At 36.9% G+C, this 16,720-nt stretch overlaps 1 protein-coding gene across 1 annotated transcript in view; it reads left to right on the top strand.

Annotated features, from left to right (window-relative positions):
* Positions 1-10,066, top strand: part of mapkapk2a (MAPK activated protein kinase 2a) — a 46,897-nt gene extending 36,831 nt beyond the window's left edge. Inside the window, exons 3-10 of the mRNA XM_056468157.1 lie at positions 4,780-4,844; positions 5,832-5,911; positions 5,995-6,121; positions 6,213-6,288; positions 6,428-6,552; positions 6,687-6,772; positions 6,875-6,955; positions 8,198-10,066. Of these exons, the coding sequence (XP_056324132.1) occupies positions 4,780-4,844; positions 5,832-5,911; positions 5,995-6,121; positions 6,213-6,288; positions 6,428-6,552; positions 6,687-6,772; positions 6,875-6,955; positions 8,198-8,344 (787 nt within the window). The 3' untranslated portion in view covers positions 8,345-10,066. The remainder of the gene's footprint in view (positions 1-4,779; positions 4,845-5,831; positions 5,912-5,994; positions 6,122-6,212; positions 6,289-6,427; positions 6,553-6,686; positions 6,773-6,874; positions 6,956-8,197) is intronic.
* Positions 10,067-16,720: the final 6,654 nt, after the last annotated feature.

Below are 16,720 nucleotides of genomic sequence, written 5' to 3'. Positions count from 1 at the left end.
TCAACGGCCACCCCAAGTATATGACACGTGAATAATACTAATATTATCATCCTAATATTATTATCGTCCAAGAAACATTCGCGATCCATTAACCAGTGGAAAATCTTCTCTCGCTCTGAACGTTTCCTACTGCTGGTTTTGTGTGTGCGAGAACAGTCAACACTCGCACATCACATGCTCTGCAGACCCACAGAGAAGCGCCTTTTGTGACTAAATGTGTCCGACCGTAGTTTCTGAATCCAGTAAAATTTCTGGCATTCTGGTTTTACTTTCGCTTTCTAAAGTTGCCATTATTTGTATGTGTTTTTGCATTTCCTTTTTGCAGCTGACTGTATGCGCACAGATGCGAAAGAAACATTAAATGATTGATTAATCATTTTATAAACGACTCCGATAAACTTTACTATAAACTCGTAGAGAACAAAATATACTGGCTGCAAAAAAATCGTACACCATTAGAATTAGCCAATCAACTAATTTGCCTTATTTAAATAATCTACACTTTTTATTCTACTACTTATCATTTATTAGCAATAATGTATATTTTTATTCATTTTTCTGTTATTTGCTATATTTTTTATAAATTTAATGAAGTTAATATATTACACACTTTATACATAACTAAAATGCTGTACTTTGTCATGCCATCAAAGCAACTTTAGAGAGAGAGATAGCAGCCTTTACCTGTCAGTGGGCAGACATGGCTCCTAAAAAGCATAAAAGAGAAATAGTGGATTTCTTTTATTTCAACAGCCTTTTTAAAATAACTTTTACCAATTGAGAAGAAAAGATGTATAACAACAAAATTAAAATATATTTATTTATTATTTATTTATTTATTTTTTGCCGCATCTAGTTGACCATTTATGTGCTGTGGGTATACGGTGTGTTTCAATCAGGCTAATACCACAAGTATATTTCAAATATGCACTGCCTTATTGTACATCAAAATAAACAACCAAGCTTCTGCTTTACAATTGAAAAACAAAGTATTTTCTTAAATCTCAATGTGTTCATGTTTTATCACCACTCGCCTGCAGCTAGGTTTCAGTTAAAATGGTTTATTTTAAAAACTTTGAAGATAAGCATTACTTTCAAAGTAGAGCTTTTTCAAGATTTTATATATCGTCCAGATTAGTGGAGACAGATCATTCCACTTTTGGCAACCCCTGATGAAGATAGGACAAATGCGATGGATAGTGAGTTAGAACGATGGGTTATTGTCTATATACGACACTAGAAGGTTCTAAGGCCCAATCACAATTCTATTGTTTTTTCCTATAGTTTAGCCAGAGCTGCTGAAACTGAAGTTTATATAAACCTTATAATGTAAAAATAGGACTTATTGATAATCGGAATTTGCCATTAGAAAGACTTGGTTATCTGTTATCATTATTGATTAAAAAATTTCATATCTTGCATCCCTTGTAAATTTTTTATTTAGTTTTTTATCTTTCCCCCACACTCGCACATAATTTCTGTGGTTTACAGAGAATAGTGCAAGAAAGAGAGAATTTACACTGAGTGGCATTTCTGTACGTAAAGGTGGCTCTTTGAGGAGGTCAGTGGAGAATGACCAGAAACACAATAACTACTAATCTCAGCAGAAGAGTATCTCTGAATTCATGGCATCATGTGAAACCTGGAAACAGACCAAGCACAAAAATGTCTGTTGTATCAGTGACTACGTTTACATGGACATCAGTAATCAAATGAATTTCCTTAATCTGAATAAGACTGAATATGATTAAGGTGTTTAGTTGCTTTTTGAATGTTCCTTTCATGATCTTTTATCTTATTTGATCTTATGTTATAGCACATAATTCGATTAACGTTATTGCGTCACCATACGATCCACATTTCCTTCAGAGTTACATGAAATTTCAGCTGTTTCATTTAGAATATTTCGGCTTTGTCTGCAGTTCGGCAATTTCACTTTCATTCAGGAACATTTCATTCATGGCCCTCGTGACAAACTGAGGCATTGATTAGATTAGATTAGATTCAACTTTGTCTTTACACATGTACAAGTAGGAGAGTTCATTCAAAACTGAAAATTCTCTCACACCTTTTACTATACCAAACTTGTTTTTTTTTTTCTGATGTTCAACAATAATATCCAATAACTTGTAGGTAATGTCTTTGGTTGTTGAAAACTTAAACCGTAAATGCTGAATTAAGATTGGTTTTTTTTTTTGTTTATTATCTTTTTATTTATATTGTCAGACAGCTAAACATTTCACAAAATGTTAAATCAGCTGCACAAAGCGATTGGCATGCAGAAAATCCTGTAAAATTGATAGATATAAAGATTTGACATTTATCGTGATAATTATCAATATTGACCGATATGAGAGAAATTATCGTGATTTTTTTTGCCATATCGCCCAGCTCTAGTTATAACTGTTGTCATAAGCATGCAAACATCTAATTCATATTCGTATTAATGACATGTTTTGATTTATAAAGGTTTCATGACCATCTTATGAATACCTATGTCAAGCAAAGTGTTAGTCTTAATTATTTTTCAAATGTAGTTTATCCAATTTGGGCTCTTTACAAGCAAATTGGAACACTGTTTATATATGTACAAAATTGACAATACAATGAATAAACAGTCTAAGAAATTCTTTTATCAGGAGTGATGGGGATTCATCATTGATGCAATATTTCATGCATCATTTTGATGCAAGAGACTCAACAGGGGAAGTGTAGTAGTATTTCTTAAGAAACCATTTATTCTTTGCCTAGAAAGGAGACTCCAGAGACGAGCTCTAGTAGTCATTGTAGATCTGTAACTTCTTATATTATCATAACATACAGACTACAGAAGATCATGAATGGATTACAAGAAAAACAGCTACTCTGCACACAGGAAATAAGATCTACAGGTCATCAAAACTGAGTGTATGGGAGGTGCTGTGGTGGAAAATGCCAACACTTATGTTCAGCTACAAATATGGCATTTCTAAGAAAAACTACACATAGTTGTTTTTGCAAATTTGCCTTGTTGGTTTCTACAAAAACCTTCATGCTTTTCACAATCGACACTTCATTTTAACACTTTTTTTTTGTAAGCATTCAGCTACCATGTATATCAGACTATCGATGGGATGCAAAACGTATGGGGGTTAGCGAGATTGAAAGCGGTAAAACAGTGTTGTGGTTGTTCATAGCCTCTATTTTACCGTGAGTTAGGATTTCTCAGACAAACTCGTAGTGCGTTTTTTTTTTTTTTTCTATTTCTGTCAGACGTTTGGTTTCACGTGAAACTTACTGCAGTTCTAGGTGAACTGTAGAAATGAAACTCTCCTCATGCCGTGGCTCTTTGAGGAGATAGAACCGCATAATTCTTTTGTATGTGCGTAGTTTGCACCCTCACGCAATATGCTTAACTATTGCAATAAACAGAGGCGCTAATGTCACATTAAGTAGGCTAAATAAACTTTTGAGTACATTAGAGTCTTAACTATGCAAGATGCTTTTACTCTGTAACCATTTTTTTTTCATTCTTACCTGGTCTTCCTGTCTGATGATGATGAGTCTAAGCCCACTGAACTAATTTCTGGCAACTGGCAAGTTTTCAAGAAATGAAGCTCACCCGACTTGCACACATTGTAGTGGTTTGTGTGTAATCGGAAATGATGATAACCACAGTGATTTACATGGGGACAAAGGTTAAAAGATCCCCCCATTATGTGGTTTTAGATGTGTTTGATCTAGTCAGTTTTCAGTGCAGGGTCAGCACGTACATATCTGGCAGACTGCAATAAGAAATCTACTTTTAGTACTCTGCTTTTAGGAGAAAACTTACCACAGCTGCTTGTTGTGTTTCTGTTTTAAGTCCTCTGAAGTTGAGGTGAGCATGCTGCTACTTGTCAGATGTTTTATTATTATTACAGTATTATCATTGTTGTTGTTGTTATTATTATTCATATTGTTGTTATTATTATTAGTGTTACATTACAAACACAAACAAACCAGGAAGTTAAGCTGGTTCTCCTTGCCCACTCTCGGCATTTATTTAATTTCAGAGAAGGCAGGGTGTCTGCAGAGTCTTAAAGTCCTAAAATGTCTTAAGTTTCAAAATCACAATTCTTAAATTCACCGAATTATTGTCTTGTAAGTCTTAAATGATTTGAAACTGGTCTTAATTTTTTACTTTGTTTATACCTTTACGGGCATCTGCTGCGTAAAACATATGTCAGAGTAGTTGTATTCTGCACAGAGTATTCTGCTGTGGCGAAAGTCAAAGGAAAATGAATGAATGTAAAAGCTACCCAATCGATCCAGCACTTATCCAATCACCAACAATATATCTCAATAAAACATTTAGCCAAACTACATTTATAACTAAAATGATAACAGTCTGTTGTGCATACATTTAGTTTTCAAAGAGTTTTTGTATACAGCTATTCTCTGCTTGTTTTGACAGATTGTTTAAAGTATATTATAAATATAAAATATAAGTAATAACTAATAAGAATTAGTTTTTTGATAGGGCAAGTACATATTTTTTTCTGCTTGGCCATTTAAAAAAAAAAAAAGCGTTTAGTCCTAAAAAAAGTCTGAATTTTCATTCTTCATGGTCTTTAAAAGGTCTTAAAATGTCTTAAATTTGATTTGGTGAAACCTGCAGAAACCCTGGAAGGATAACCTGGGTCATTCTTTCTTTTCTTAATAGCCAACAGGTTAATAAGCTAAATATTTAATTATCTCCAGCAATCCAATCTTTGTGAGATGCCAGCTGATTGTTTTGTTTTTGTGTGTGTTTTGTAGTATGGACGGCGGTGAGCTCTTCAGTCGGATCCAGGATAGAGGGGACCAGGCATTCACTGAGAGAGGTTACTGTTGTTTTCTATTCCCTAATGCTGAGTTCAGACTGCATGATTTTAGCCCCGTTTTTGACTCGCCGGGAGGTTTTGAGAAATCGCAGACAAATGCCTGAAATCATAGGCAAATCAGTTCTCATTCACGGGAGTAGTAATCACACAGTATGAACCATCAAAGACGCGATCTGAGAGAATCGCAGATGAGTTGCTGACGCCTGTGAGATATTTGGCATGCGAAGTATCTGGAGCTTGTCGATTATAAATCATGCCATCTGAAATGTGTTCTGATGGAAAATAACTTCGGCGATTACCTACAGTCATCAGAGAGCAGCATCCACTAGTATGGGTATCTGCAGGCCAGCGGGAGGTTGAGGGAGAAGTTAAAAGCGCTGATTTTCAGTTTATTTGGACCCAAGAAATGGAGGAAAAACTAGTAAAAGGTTGGCTGGCGCACCTGTGTCTGTTTGAATTATCTAAGCAAAACCACAACCGGGTCGAAAAAGAACAAATTGCTAATTCCCTTTAAACCCAGGTGAGCAAAATAAGTACTTTTTTATTATTATTATTATATATTTTTTAAATTTTACCCCAGTAAAGGTTTCTTTACCATTATGTAGTTAATAACAAAATATATACTATGTGACCTTGCGTTGTTCCCATGTCACTTCTCACGTGTGTTTGGTTGTGAGATGTAGTTTGCGGACCAAGACAAAGTTGTCGACGATTCTTCCTATTTTAAAGTCATGCAGTGTGAAACCCCCTGTCGCCGATCCTTCTTGCAGTGTAAACACAGCAGCGATGGAACGCTACCCCAGATAGTCATGAAGTGGGAAAACATCATGACACAAATACTTTAAAAAAAATCGTGCAGTCTGACCTTGGCATAATTTTGCGAGGCTTATGAGTGTGTATACACGTTTAGAAATGCCAAAATGATTATTAGGCCAATAATTTATTAATTAATAATTTTTTTTACCAATTTGTTTGTTGTCTGTACAGAGGCTTCTGATATTATGAAGAGCATAGGAGAGGCCATTCAGTATTTACACGCGATAAACATCGCACACAGAGACGTCAAGGTATGAGTTTTACAATGACTACCGTTGAAATGATAGCACCTGATTTTGCCTTAACTGATTATGTCTGAAAACTCACTTTGCAGCCAGAGAACCTTTTATATACCTCTAAAAGGCCAAACGCCCTTCTCAAACTGACAGACTTCGGATTTGCAAAGGAGACCACAACACACAACTCTCTGGCCACACCCTGCTATACTCCTTATTATGTTGGTAAGAATATCAAAATGTGTCAGTACTTAGATTTGTTCCCACTCATGAAACTTTTCCATTGTTAAGTATTTTCATCTTTTCCATGTTATAGCCCCAGAGGTGCTTGGTCCAGAAAAGTATGACAAGTCCTGTGACATGTGGTCTTTGGGTGTCATCATGTATATTCTGTAAGTGAATTTGTCTCGTGTTTTGTGCTTGGTTGGATCATTTTTTTTCTGTCTGGGTGTTCGTTTAAATGGTTTTCTCACTCCTGACCGTAGAAAGTGTGTCTGATAGAGCTCAATTCTCACTTTATTTAACCTCCAGGCTCTGCGGTTACCCTCCTTTCTATTCTAATCATGGATTGGCAATATCCCCTGGTATGAAGAAACGAATCCGAATGGGACAGTACGAGTTTCCAAATCCTGAGTGGTCGGAAGTGTCAGAGGAAGGTATATGTCAAGTTCCTGTTTTCTGAAAGAAACTTGAGAATCCGTTCCTAGAATGCTGTTATCTCAAGTATTGAAGTTTTGCACATTTCTAAGAATGATCATAGATTTGAATGACTCATTCTTCTTATTTATAGCCAAGCAGCTCATCAGAACATTACTGAAAACAGAGCCGACACAGAGGATGACCATAACAGAGTTTATGAACCACCCTTGGATCAACGTGAGTGTCAAAACAAATTATTTAATGGCCACTCTGCTGTCTAAACATATGGGATTCCTTTGTGCATTATATTTACCTCACCATTTTTATATGGTTCTTTAGCAATCAATGGAGGTTCCACAGACACCCCTACACACCAGCCGTGTTTTGAAAGAAGAGAAAGACACATGGGAAGATGTCAAGGTGAGGTCTCGCTCAGTATATAAAACTTTAAATGTCCCTATTATGCTTTATAAAAGCTCACAGTTTGGGTATTGGAGGCTGATAAGCACGCAAGATCAAAAAAACTCTTTCATTGTCTTTAAATTATGCATTTATTTGTTCAGTGATTAATTTTTCTAACCCTTCCAGTGTTTCCTCTAGGATTTTTTCCAGCTTTGGTGGCAGGTCTTTTTTACATAGATATACTAACTACCTGTGGCGTTTTTTCAATGACAAATGTTGTGTGCGCAGTATTAGAAGTCGAGATTGCATTTATGTAATAGCCTACAAGCATGCGAATCTCTTTGCGAAAACTTCATGCACGCCCCCTCAAATATACGCTCAAATAAACAGTGCTGAAGTGCGATTTAGTGTGTTTATGTAATAAGTATATCGCCAACATTTATTAGATTTGCTAGGAATATTTATGAATGTCTCCAATAGGCCTACAGAGTGGTATTAATGCGTCCTGGAGTAAAGTGAAACGGCTATACGTTGTGTTTGCTGGCCTCACACATTACGCACCTGTCAGTCAGCATGTAAGCTTAAAGAGTTAAACAAATGACTACTACGGTTAGAGAAAAGTTTGCACTGTTATAATTCACTTACCTTTTAATACGTTTTGGTGCGATTATAATCTGCTATTAAAAAACACGACTGAATGTTTTGAATGAATGAAGCTGTAATGTAGCCGTGGCGGGATCAATTTTGGCATGGCGCCCCGCCGTGGTGGAATGAATGTAGTGGAAACCATGCCTTCTTTCACGGACGCTAATATGTGGTTATTGGTCTGACGACCTGGGGCCTCATGTATGAAGACTTGCGTTGAATTCATGCTAAAACATTGCGAACGCACAAAGCTGTAAATGTGCGTATGCAGTAAAAAATTCAGATGTATGAAACGCAGCGTACGCGGAATCCCACGCATATTCTCTTTGTATGTCCGAATTAACGTGAAACTGAGCGCAAAACCCCTCCCTGCCTTGGTTTTAGGAAGGAGGGGTTCGAGTTTTCCTGGGTCTATGCATACAACAAGCAGGCAGGGCAATGTTTTGATGAGACACCACAACGAAACGTCAAAAATTTTGAAATAAGATCAAATCATTTAAACAATTTTTTTTTTTTTGTTTTCATTCACTTAAAGCTGTGTTACACACTGTATGGACGGTTATTTTCGAAACCCATCATAAATGTCTCTTTAATGTTCATGTCTGTGCTCTACAGGAGGAAATGACTAGTGCCTTGGCGACAATGAGAGTCGACTATGAGCAAATCAAAATCAAGAGGATTGAAGACTCGACCAATCCGCTGCTGATAAAGAGGAGAAAGAAAACCACCGTAGCTCCTGAAAACGAGACTCCTGCTTGCTAAGGACACGTTCGCACATGCACACACACACACATTTTGTGTTAAAAAGTTCAGTTTAAGAAAGCAATAACTCAGTGGAGTTTAAATTAGTTTATTTTTTAATATTTCCTTTTAATCACTCAATCTCTGTAATTAAAACATCACTGTGCTACCAAAAGAAAGGGGCTGTACAGTTCTCATACAAGACTGTACATTTTGTGAAGCAGCCAACATCCACTAATTTGCTCCTTAAAATGTTCACGTACTGTTTTTCACATGGTGTTCAGTGGGTAATCAGAAGTTGCTACCCTTCTTTTGCATTTTATTTTTCCTTTTTCTGTCCTTTTGTTTTAATCATAAGCCATTGGTACATGAGTTCATAAGTTTCACACACAATTACCACTGTTTGTTTTAACGTCCCATTCTTAGCCACTGGGCAGCTTGTAAAGTAAGTTTCTCAGTAGTAGAATGGTTGTTTGGTTTTCTTCCTTGTGGTCAAGTTCTGAGGAGCCTACGCGTAATGCTAGCTTGCCTGTTCATTCTTCATTACATGAGCTTTTCAGCACTTCAATGCTCTTGAAGAAAGTCTAGTTCCAATAGACGCTGCAGTACAGTGTCTGGATGAAAGTCTATTTTTTAATGACTCTGAATGTAGACGCGCTCTGTTCTTTACTGTCTGTCAGTATTGTTCTGGGTCCTGTCAAGTAAAAAATATAAGATCATTTTTGAGCTTTAGATCCAATTAGCCTTACTCTGTCATCAGAAAAAGAAAGAAAAATCATATTACCCTGATTTCACATTGGCATTCGATCAGGCTTATCATGGAAAGCCAGTCCAGCGAATTGTTTTGGCTTAGTTCATGCTTGATGATATGCTTATTGCACACGGTTTTGAGTGCACAATGATTTGCCTTGAATGGATTCTATGCATATTTGTTTCCAGCTAGATTTTCATCAGAGATTTTTAAAGAATGTTAGCCCTTTCTCTGGCATTTTAATATCCAGATTCCTAGGAAAATAATCAGTAGACATAGCCACCACAGTAGACGAAGCCCGTTTGTATTTTTTTAAGTGTAAAATGAATGATGAATTGGGCTCTCTGTGTAGGTGATGGTTGTTCATTTGTATCTTCACAATGCCAGTGTATATTTGTTAGTGTTGTTCGTTTTCCATGCCTACCATGCAGTAAGTGTTTGAATGGGAGCTGCTTATAGGTACCAGGTGTTTGATAAAGGAACAAAGAAATGCCCCCTTTGACTTGATTCTTCGAGTTCTGGAAATGTTTAGGGGATACAGGGAATCCTACGCATCCAATGTACTGATTTTAGCTGCACTGATGGATGTATGCTGAAAGGTTGTCTTGTTTTATTTTTTCTATATAGTCTTTTTTTTTAAACTGTATATTCATATTTGTTGTGCGATTGACTCTTTTTAAGGATGATTTTAATTCCCACGATGTTGAACATGCAATGTCAGTATACTCCCAAATGACTTCAGTGCCCTTGCACACAATGCATCTTTCTGTCTGCAATTCTTTGTAATTGTCACTTTGTAGGAGCTTCCCCTTCCTTCATGCATTTGTTTCTCAAAGCAAGACTACAGTATCAGCCAAGTTGAAAAACAGACTTGAATTCCCACATTTAATACTAACAGGGAAAGGCAGGTGTATGTCCTGTTTTTAATGTTTAACTGCTGTACTTATGTCTTGGTTTGCTTCAACTTTGGATTAAAACACCAAAAAGCCCAACTGTCTGTCTCATTCAAACGAGTGTGTTTGTTTAGACCGTCATTTTTATTGTGAACTGTTTGGTCAATTGAGTTCTCATCTTTCTATGCAAAGTAAGGTCTAAGGGGAGGATACACAATTCTTGTTCTGTAATTTACTATCTTGCCTATACGATGCCTCTGATAAAACTTGGGGCCAATGTCTCTAGAAGCTTTTTAGAAAGCTGCACTTTGCTTATTTAGTGATTATATAAGTCCCATTTGTCCTTTTTGAACAACAAAGTAGTAAATATCTTTTCATGGTCTCTTCAGTGTAACTCAGCTATTTTTTTTCCAGACACTGCAGATCTCTTTTTTTCCCCCTCTTTTTTTTTTATGTAATTTTCTATCATATACTAAGCTCATCTCCGTTTTGTCTCAGATTATCTCCTTAGAAGTGAAAAACAGTAGAGTTGTTAAAAAAATTGTCCAAATTTCTGTGCAAAAAATGACCATGGCTTTAAATGAGCATAAATTTAACCATGTTTCTGTGTGCGGAGATACTATTTGTACAACAATTTTTACAAATATGCCATGGTTAATCTATGGTCATTTGCTTCAAACTATTTGCTATTTTAAGAAAATACTATTTCATAAGAGAAGATAAGCTACTAGTTCGGCAAATGTATCAAAACTTTTGAATCATGCTGCAAAACCATTTCATGTTTTATATTTGACAGCGTTACTACAAAGAAAAGACTGTTATATGCAAGAATGAAAAGGTATTTCCCCCCCCCCCCCCCAATGTTTTGAATTGGATGTTTTAAATCAGTCCAACAGATCTGAATAAATCAGATCTGAATCATCGATAAGCTACTAAGTTTGAGCTGGAATCAACTGGAGTTGCTTGAATGGACCCTTTTCACAAGACTGTTATGATGTGTTAAATTTGATCTTAAATCCTTAAGTTTAGGATTTAAGTATAATATATTTTTTAATATTTGTACATTTATACAGATTGTATTCACGCATGTATCATATAATTACATCAAATTACAAATTGTGTGAGGTATTTTTAATGCAGCATGTATGGATCAGCTCAGTAAAGTTAAATCTTACAGAATTTTTTTCCGTTCTCTGAAAGACTTGATAACACCATCAAAGCATCTTTAATTTATTATTTCAGAAAATGGGATTGCAATAATCATAAAAAAATTTTTTGTTGTACTCTCCCATTCACTGTACTCAAAGTTCCGACTATGTCGACTTCTGCTGCCGAGAAACCCAGAAGTGTGAAAAGGGTCGACGCTTATTTACCGCCCAAACTCGTCCTTACCCTTCACCATACTCGCGGGAGTCCAAGACACTCAGGTGAGTCGTCAATGTATACTTCTAGCATCGATTGAAATGGCTAGCTGAACCCCTTGGCAAGCCTAAGGTGATTAGGGGGGCCTTATGTATTTTTTAAGTTATTCACTTTTAAGTGTTTAGTCTTGACACTGCTTGCTTATCAGCAACGGATGGAGCAATAGTCCGTAAAATGTATTTAAACTATTTAAGCAAACTAACGCTTATAGGATAACAGTAGGTTACTATTTTTTTAACATAGCCCTTAGCAGGAAATGTTAAGTCGCTTCAATTGAACAAACTACTTCCACTTATTCTGTTACTCGCTTTTTAAAAAGGTTGTTGGCCAAGACAAAAAAGCTGATTAATTTATAATTCATCTTTCAAAAATATTGTTTACCGCTGAAAATTGAAATGAACGCCTGCCACTATGAGTAGGTGACCGTAAACGTAGACAACGTGAACATAGCCCACTGAGTCACACTAAAATAAAAGAAATTATTCATCATCTTGTTCTTAGTATACCAGTCACAAAGGGAAATCACCCTTCCTGGTTTGCACTTCCACTTCTCCCCCTTTTCGTCCCCCTTAATGAAATTAATAACTGAAAATTGAAACCGTTGGCAAAATTTGTCACACCCTCATCATTAAAACCTGCAAGACTGTTTCTTTGGAACAGAATTGACTTGCGTTATTTGGTCTTGTTGTTCAACAATCAGTTAAGTCTTAGCAAACCTCCAGCAGAACTGCAAAACTACTCTCATTCGGTAGAACTGAAAATATTTAATTGAAAACTAGGGTGGGTGATGTGGTTTAAAATATCTCAACATAATATTTGATATAATTTGTTATCAGTATTTATAGTTCTAAACAAACGTTTTAAAATAACAAATACGTTTTATTTGGAAATGAACGTCATAATTATGAAATTATTAACTGCTTTAAGAATTTCAAAACACCAGATCATTTTAGTAAAATAAACAAAACATAGAAGTTGGTTATTGCATAGAAATTGAAGACTGCTCACTTTAATTCACAAAGTTTTTGAAATCACATTTTAAAGTTTCAAAAAATAATGTTTGTGTAATTTTTTTTTGTATAAAGGAATTCATAGAGGCCCTAGGTCGTTGAGCTGATGGACCTTTTTATTCACAATTTTCTCATCCCCAGGCAATGCAGCAGCCACCTCCACAGCTATTCAACATATTAACTGTTTGATTGTCACACTTAGCATGCTCCTTTAACAAGGCATATAATAGGTTGTTTATGATCCAGTGATGATGCAGGCTTCAGGGTTGAACATGCAAACAAACTTTGTGTTTGAAAAGGTTTGAAACTTTGAAAAGGTCTATAAATATCATGCAGTAGCGTAGGTACTGTTTTTTTGACCAGTGCTAATGGAAACTAGCGTTTATAGCCTGTAAGTAAAGAATTTAACTAAAAAATAAGTTAATACCTGTATGATATTACACTGTACCTTCATTGGACCAGTTTGGAAAATGGATGGAAGTAGGCACCATCTTGTGGGGACAGGTGGAAATTTATTTTGGAAACTCACAGGGTAATGGGCATTCTCTTGCTGCTTTAGTGATTTTGGAAAACAGTACAAATCGCATTCTCTTGAAATAGTGGAACTATATAGGAGATTTAGGACACATTCTTGGTCAAGAAGAAAGTCACTTCAAAATAGGGAAGGAAGAATATCGAATGTGTTTTTTTTTCAAACGTGGCATTGATTTCAGACAGTTTGAGTTGTGTGAGTGTTTCAGTTACTGCTAATCTACTGGGAAAAATAGAAACATGAGAAAAATATAAAATATCCAGTGAGTTGCAATTCTGAGGTGAAAAAATGCCTTGTTAATTCAGTGGTTTGAACTGAGAAAAAAGGAGAGAGTTACTCAAATAACCAGTCAGGGTATGCAAAAGAGCATCTCTGAAGGCATAATTCCAAATGTAAAGTAGATGAGTTACAGCAGCAGAGGAGCACACTGGTGATAATCCTGTCAGAACAGAAAATTGAGGCTAGAAATCACACCGGCTCACAAATGTAGAGTTGACAAAAATAGAAGATTGTTTGAATTTTTCCAGGATTTGATTTCTGTTGCAACCTTTAGAGTGACTATTCAGAATTTGTGATAAACAACATGAATGCATTGATCCACCCTTCCCTTTATCAGTGGTTCACGTTGGTGGTGGAGAGCTATAGTATATTAATGTGCAATTAGAGCATAATTTTAACACCACAGTGTCTTGGATATCCCCAGGTGGAACAAAATAACATAGCTGCTGTTCATAATGTATTTGAAAGAAAGATATATTAAATGTCTGAACATTATCAGGAAGGCTATTCCAGTGTTTAGGAGCCATATATGAGATGGCTTGACCTCAATTAGTGGACCTTGCTATTCTGGGTATTACCAGAAGCCATGAGTTTTAAGATCTTAAAGAGTGGGTTGGATTGTAGCGAGACAGAAGGTTGACTGTTTAAAGTTTTATATGTAGGAAGCAATATTTTATAATCTATAAAGAACTTAACAGGCAGCCAGTGTAAGGAGGATAATATTGGGGTGATATGATCATATTTTCTTGACCTGGTCTGCCACAATGGCAGCTGCATTTTGCACTAACTGAAGTTTGTTGGGCAACCAGTGACCAGAGCATTACAGTAATCCATTCTAGAAGTAAAAAAGCATTAACTAGCTTTTTTACATCTGCGATAGATAGCATGCTTCTTAGCTTAGGAATATTTCTCAGATGAGAAAAGGCTGTTTTTGTGACATGGGAGATATGGTTTTCAAAACTTAAGTTGCTGTCTAACATAATGTTCAGATCTTTTACAGTAGAGCTAATAACAACATTGTATCCCTCTTATTGCAGGTTAAGTTATGAGATCTGTGTACAGGATTTTGGCCCAATAAGTAATACATCTGGTGGTCTGAATTTAAAAGAAAGAAAATGTTGGTTATCCAGTCTTTTACATGTTAATACACCCAGTTAGCGTAGACAGTTCAGATGTCTCATCGGGTGTTGTTGAAATATGTAATTGAGTATCATCTGCATAGCAGTGCAAGCTGATCCTGTGTCTTATAATAATGTCTTCCAGGCTTAGCATGTATATTGTAAACAGCAAAGGGCCTAAAACTAATCCTTGAGGGCAGCCCATACTTTACTGACCTGATTTGTGAAAGCTGTCTGTTTAAATTTACAAACTGGTAACAGTTAGTTAAGTACAACTTAAACCATCATAAAGCCTGTCCTTGGACACCTGTACAATTTAAGCAAACTCTGAGGATATCATGATCGTTAGTGTTAAATGCAGCACTGAGGTCAAATAAAACTATTAGCAAGATGCAACATCTGCCAGCAGCTATGAGTACAGTAAGTCATTGGTTATTTTCAGTAGAATTGTCTCCATACTGTGATGAGACCTGAAACTGGACTGAAACACTTCAAAACTTTCATAGAAAGGAGCATAATAGTGCAGAAACAACTTTTTCTAATATTTTAGACATAAATGGTTAATATTTAAATAGACCTATAATTAGCTAAGTTGCTGGGATCAAATTGTGGTCTCTTATTAATAGGCTTAATAACAGCTAGCTTGAAAGGGTTTGGAACGTGGCCTAAGGAGAAAGAAGAGTTGATAGAGTTAAGAAGAGGTTCTCCTACTACAGGTAGCAACTCTTTCAGTAATTTTGTTGGAATTGGCTCTAACATACATGTAGGTAATTTAGACATTGATACGTTTATCTAGCTCCTCCTATCCTGTGATTTTGAAGCACTTTTTTTTAGACTATTTTGATTTGGTGCAGTATTTAATGAAACTGAATTAAAAGAAGGCGCAGAAAGTTTAGCATTTGTATTATCTGTCCAGAAGCCTTCTAATTATCACTGAGAATTTATGAAGTCGTCACTATTAATTCGTGAGGGGACATTTTGTTCAGATGACAACCGATTGTTTGTTAGTTTAGGAAAAAGTGTGAAATAAAAATCTAGGATTGTCATGCTCCAGGTGCCCAGCTGCTGAGCCCCAGGGAATCACCCCGGCTGCCCTTTCTCAGGTCTGTCAGCAAACTGGCTATGATGGAGAAGTCAGAGATGAAACATCTATAGTAGCCCACTAACCCCAAAAAGGCAAGTACCTGGGACTTGGTGGTGGGCCGGGGATCTTTTGAAGTGCTTCAACTTTGGACTGTTGTGACTGGATCAGCCCCAGGCCAATGTGATATCCCAGGTACTTCTGCGAGTCCTAGGTGAAACTTCCAGGGGTTAGCACCCTCTGCAGGCGAATAAGATGTTTATCCCAACACCTTGACTCAGTTATAAATTAAATAGTCCAGGTAGGCTTCTGCATATGACTGATGGGGCCTGAGAAGCATTGAGAAGAGTTGAAGGGCACCTCAATGATGGGTAAAGCTATTAGAGAGCTTGAGGGAGGTCACTGTGGCGAGGTCGTCTGACAGATGGGGCAGGCCTGGCAGCACCGCTTAACATCTGCCTCCACTCCTGGCCAGTGGAATTGGTCTCTGATCCTTTGGGTGGTGTTCATGACCACCAGGTGGCCTACCATAGGGTGGGAATGAGCCAGCTCCTGTATGGTGGGAATTTTGGATTTTGGTACTACCAGGAGGATCTTCTGCTCCCCCTGCCACATTGTGAGAGAGAGGAAGTCACCGACCACACCCACTTTGTGGGACCACGTGCCTGGGCTGACAGATAGTGACCTGTTGTGCAGAAACATATCTTGTATCACCGTGCACACAGATAGTAGGTGTCTTTGTTTTACCTTGTGGGTTAGGCTGAATAGGGGTTATAGAACCTGCTGTCGAGCCTGGCCAACAGCGGTTTTCCATTCAGTAACACTTTTCGGGAGGGGGTGCCCAGAAGAATCGTTTGGTGCAAGACACAGCCAGCCAGCCAGGTGTGTGCAACTTTTGCAGCTGTTTATTAATACTGACTGTCATTGTTATTACTTGGAGTTGTGGTTAAGAATAGAGCAATATGCTGGTGTAACTGCACTGCTTTACCAGTATGTTTCTGCATTATGCTCACACATATACTCTGTACCATGGCTGCTTGCTTCAACACTTTCATGCTAAGCAGTAATGGGTGTTTCATTTCTAACGCGCTGCATGCAGTAAACCAATCACAAGAGACTGGGTCATCAGAACAAACACTGCAGATTAACTTTGCGGAAAGGAGGGGTTTGAAAAAATTAATTGCAGAACAAATCATATGGGAGTCGTTGTAATAATTAGGTAAAAATAAATGCATATTTTAAGCCTGTTGTTGGGGACCCTTAATACCAAACAATGACCTTTATAATCCATAGTAGGTGTACTTTAAATCT

Source organism: Danio aesculapii, chromosome 11 (assembly GCF_903798145.1).
Source record: "Danio aesculapii chromosome 11, fDanAes4.1, whole genome shotgun sequence".
Lineage (NCBI taxonomy): Eukaryota > Metazoa > Chordata > Actinopteri > Cypriniformes > Danionidae > Danio > Danio aesculapii.
The sequence above is the reverse complement of the archived record's forward strand: the minus strand, read 5'-3'. Positions and strand labels throughout refer to the sequence as shown.